Source organism: Nelumbo lutea, chromosome 1, assembly GCF_056320005.1.
Source record: "Nelumbo lutea isolate HS-2025 chromosome 1, American lotus-T2T, whole genome shotgun sequence".
In the NCBI taxonomy this organism is placed as follows: domain Eukaryota; kingdom Viridiplantae; phylum Streptophyta; class Magnoliopsida; order Proteales; family Nelumbonaceae; genus Nelumbo; species Nelumbo lutea.
This window is the reverse complement of record NC_142684.1, coordinates 109925180-109928860: the sequence shown is the minus strand read 5'-3', so window position 1 is coordinate 109928860 and position 3681 is coordinate 109925180. Positions and strand designations below refer to the sequence as shown.

Genomic DNA, 3681 nt, shown 5'->3' with positions numbered 1-3681 from the left:
GATGGATTGAGTTGAAAGTCAACACAAACCAAACCCAACACAATCCACCCAATTGCCACCCCTAATAGATACCATGCACTGAAGGAAATGACAAAACATGATTCATATAGCTATGACTAAATGATGCCATATAGTTGGGGCAAGGTTTAGATGATGATGATAAAATTTAAGGCTGCGTTTGTTTGTAATGTAAAACGTTAATTCGGTTTTGTTGACATCTAGATGTAGTGTAAAACGTCATTATCAGTCAGTTTTATCGGTATTTGAAAGGAGATGAAGTTTATATTGTAAATCGATGTACTATTATTACAGTTCAGAAAATTTCAAACGGTTTGGTGTGAAACTCCATCGGTGGAGTTTTACATCGATGAAGTTTACAAAGCAAACAAAAACAGCATGGGATTTCCTTCTACTCCATTTTGGTTAATTGAAAGGGATGCATGGCATATACTATATAGGAGACCAACCAAAATCGGTCATTGATCTTGATTGGCAGCTGTGGGCAGCCAGCCAATTAACGTTAATCAAGGATGAAATGAAACTTATTGGTGGGCCGGCAGCAAATATTGAAGGAAGAATACCATTCCTAGTCCATTAATTACTTCTGTTAGGGTGATAGTATACACAGAATTAGTTGTATTAATTAAAATAATGAAGGGTATTTGGGAATTAACCAGATTTCTTACCCACACTCTCTCCACAAGAACCCTGTTCATGTTTATCGTAGTCATAGATGGAGGATATTTCATCTCTGCATAGTATTATGTAGAGGGAGATGTTCCCAATTCATGGGGGGTAGTGTGTTATGAGCAAACATTGGCAGGGGATCCGGACTCAGAGAAAGTAATGCCAGTAATACCGTTAGGAATGGAAGAGGACATGCATGAAACTTGGGAATAAATTAAAGCTTCGTTTGGATTTAGTGTAAAACGTCATCAGTGTGAAAGTACACTAATGATATTTTACACAAAAAGCTGCATTCGGAATTGGTGTAAAAATACATTATGACATTTTGCACTGAACAAGAAAGTGGCTGTTGCTTTTTTGAAAATAGTGATGGGTGGAAGAGTTGATGAGGTTTTACACCTATTATCAGCGTAAAACTATATTCCATCCAAATACAGGCCAAACTGAACCGGAGTGTATTTTTACGTCGATAATAATTACACCATAATTTCAAACGAATACAAAACCAAACCAATGTAAAATTTATATCGCATCAAAATGCAGTCAAACCGTATAATAGGTGACCGCTACATTTTAAAAACCGTGATAAAAATGTGTAAAGTTTTATATCGATAAAAGCGATGTAGTATTTATATTGATTATCAATGTAAAATTTCATGCTTGATGAGGTTTTACAATGATTCACGACATTAAACTCCACTTCATCCAAATGCCAATAAATCTAAACCTGAGTGGAGTTTTACACCGATCTTCATTTACACTCCTTACAAACACCAACAAAACTGAATTACATCGTTATTGATTTATTATCCATTCCAAACGCAGCCTAAAGAAGATAAAAGAGCTTATAAGAAAATGCTATATATGAAAACGTGCATGAGTCACTTTCAAGTGATAGTAAATTATCAATTATGATATTTATAAATAGAACAGTGGGAGCTCGAGGCCTTCGCCCGTGTATAAATAGAATAGTTGTTCCCCAGTTGGGCTGAGGTAAGGGGAAGCCGGAGGAAATTCAACAAAAAAAAAGTCACAGAAATGGGAAGGTCTCCGCCTTGTGATCAAAGTGGTCTCAGGAAAGGTCCATGGACACCAGAAGAAGACAAAAAGCTTGTCCTATACGTCCAAACACATGGCCACCCAAATTGGAGAGCCCTCCCTAAACTTGCAGGTTCAAATTAATATATATATATATATATATACAAACAAACTCATCTCTCTCATTCTCTCTCTGCTTGTTTGCCTGAGTATTTGGTTGCTTTTGCAGGACTTAACAGATGTGGGAAGAGCTGTAGATTAAGATGGGAAAACTACCTGAAGCCTGATATCAAGAGAGGGGAATTTTCACATGAAGAAGAGGAGACGATTCTAAATCTCCATTTTATTCTCGGGAACAAGTAATTTAATTTGATTTTGCGATGTATGTATGTATGTGTTACTAGTGTTTCAACTTAACTATTATCTCAAACTACTACTTGGTTTAATTTGTTTACAAGGTGGTCCGTAATTGCCAAGCATCTCCCAGGCCGTACCGACAATGAGATCAAGAATTTTTGGAACACTCGCCTAAAGAAGAAGCTGATAAAGATGGGTTTCGACCCCATCACCCACCAACCTCGAACTCACATCCTCTCCAGCCTACCCCAGCTGATACCAGTAGAAGCTTATCAGTTGGCTAGGCTTATTAGTTGTCTACCACAGCTGATAGAGAGCTCGATTTCCTACAACAATGAAAACCCAGTTCTGAGTTCATCTCATTCGGCCGGGAATCCTATCCCAATAAGCCCAAATTCTATTGGAATTGCCACAACTCAGTCAGTTCCTGCAGATTCAATATTCCCTTTATTCTCTCATTTTCCAGACCTGCAACTGCCATATTGCAATCTGCAAACACCTGAGATTACTGTAACCAGTCAAGGAGAAAGCTCGCTTCATGGGTATCCAGGCCGGGTTTCTGCTTCTTCTCTGCCTCCTCTTCCGCCACCAGTCAGCGAGATCATGATCAGCAATCCCAGTGTGGACGGATGTAGCTATGAAGGAGAATCTCCTTCATTTTGCCCTGATCAGCTTCCTCTTGATGACCCTTTCTTCCATGAAGTGCTTAGTTTTAAACAAATGTAAGAGGTTGGAACGGAGTTGGTACCAAGGATATTAATATTATCGGGGTAAATGACTCGTTTACCCAAAATATTATATATATATATATATATATTATATGGAAAATAGTGTTAATGTGTGATCATAAATATATCATATGTAAATATTAATTATAACAACATGAACACATGCATGATGCATCATTTAGGCAGAAAGAGTGACATTCCTACATGAATTTTACCATTCACTTAAAAGGCTTATTTGCTGTCTTATTTGCAATATTCACTGCCTTGTATTAATTACTTACTTCCCCACGCATGGTCCTTCACTGAGCCTTCAAATCTGTAGGATTTAAACAGCGTTTGGTGATAAATTGCTTTTCCTTGTTTCAATAAATTAAAATGCTTTCGAAACTGAGTGGTATGAATATATAAAGTCATAAGCAACGACTATCATGTATACCTATATACACAATAATACATGCGCATACATATAGTTGCCGCGTGGAAAAAATAATAGCACTTCTATGGGTAAGTTTCATATGAAAACTAACACTTAAACCGCGATTACAAGGTGGGAGCATGGCTGTTATGGACTGAGGGATTGTAACATCTGACCAATCCAGTGAATCTCTTATCTAATGGACGGTCTTGATGCAGTGAGTGTTAGATTCATCTTATCTAATCTGTGTTCGATCCCACAGTACGTTCATATCGACCATGTATATGTTTCACTTTGTTTTGGTGGTTCTTCCAATAGCCGTTCCACAATGAAATGAATGTCCTCAAAAACTAAAGCAATAGCAAGATGAATACGGGGCATTTTGCCTTTTGGCTCCCAACTAATTTGCCACGTGGAAAAGTCCTATACTATGCTTTGCAACACAACTTGTATGCC

The 3681-nt window shown here is 37.6% G+C and overlaps 1 protein-coding gene across 1 annotated transcript; it reads left to right on the top strand.

Annotated features, from left to right (window-relative positions):
- The first annotated feature begins 1725 nt into the window (after window positions 1-1725).
- Window positions 1726-2904, top strand: LOC148876753 (transcription factor MYB93-like). The gene is made up of 3 exons (XM_088983122.1): window positions 1726-1858; window positions 1955-2084; window positions 2184-2904. Exons 1-3 carry the CDS (start codon window positions 1726-1728, stop codon window positions 2806-2808), a joined length of 888 nt encoding a protein of 295 aa, XP_088839248.1. The 3' UTR covers window positions 2809-2904.
- The last annotated feature ends 777 nt before the right edge of the window (window positions 2905-3681 follow it).

Excerpts from the sequence above, each read along its gene's own strand:
- LOC148876753 (XM_088983122.1), top strand. The coding sequence starts at position 1,726 with ATGGGAAGGTCTCCGCCTTGTGATCAAAGTGGTCTCAGGAAAGGTCCA. Across the intron at positions 1,859-1,954 it reads AGCCCTCCCTAAACTTGCAG|GACTTAACAGATGTGGGAAG; the intron begins GTTCAAATTAAT and ends TTGCTTTTGCAG. Across the intron at positions 2,085-2,183 it reads CATTTTATTCTCGGGAACAA|GTGGTCCGTAATTGCCAAGC; the intron begins GTAATTTAATTT and ends TTTGTTTACAAG.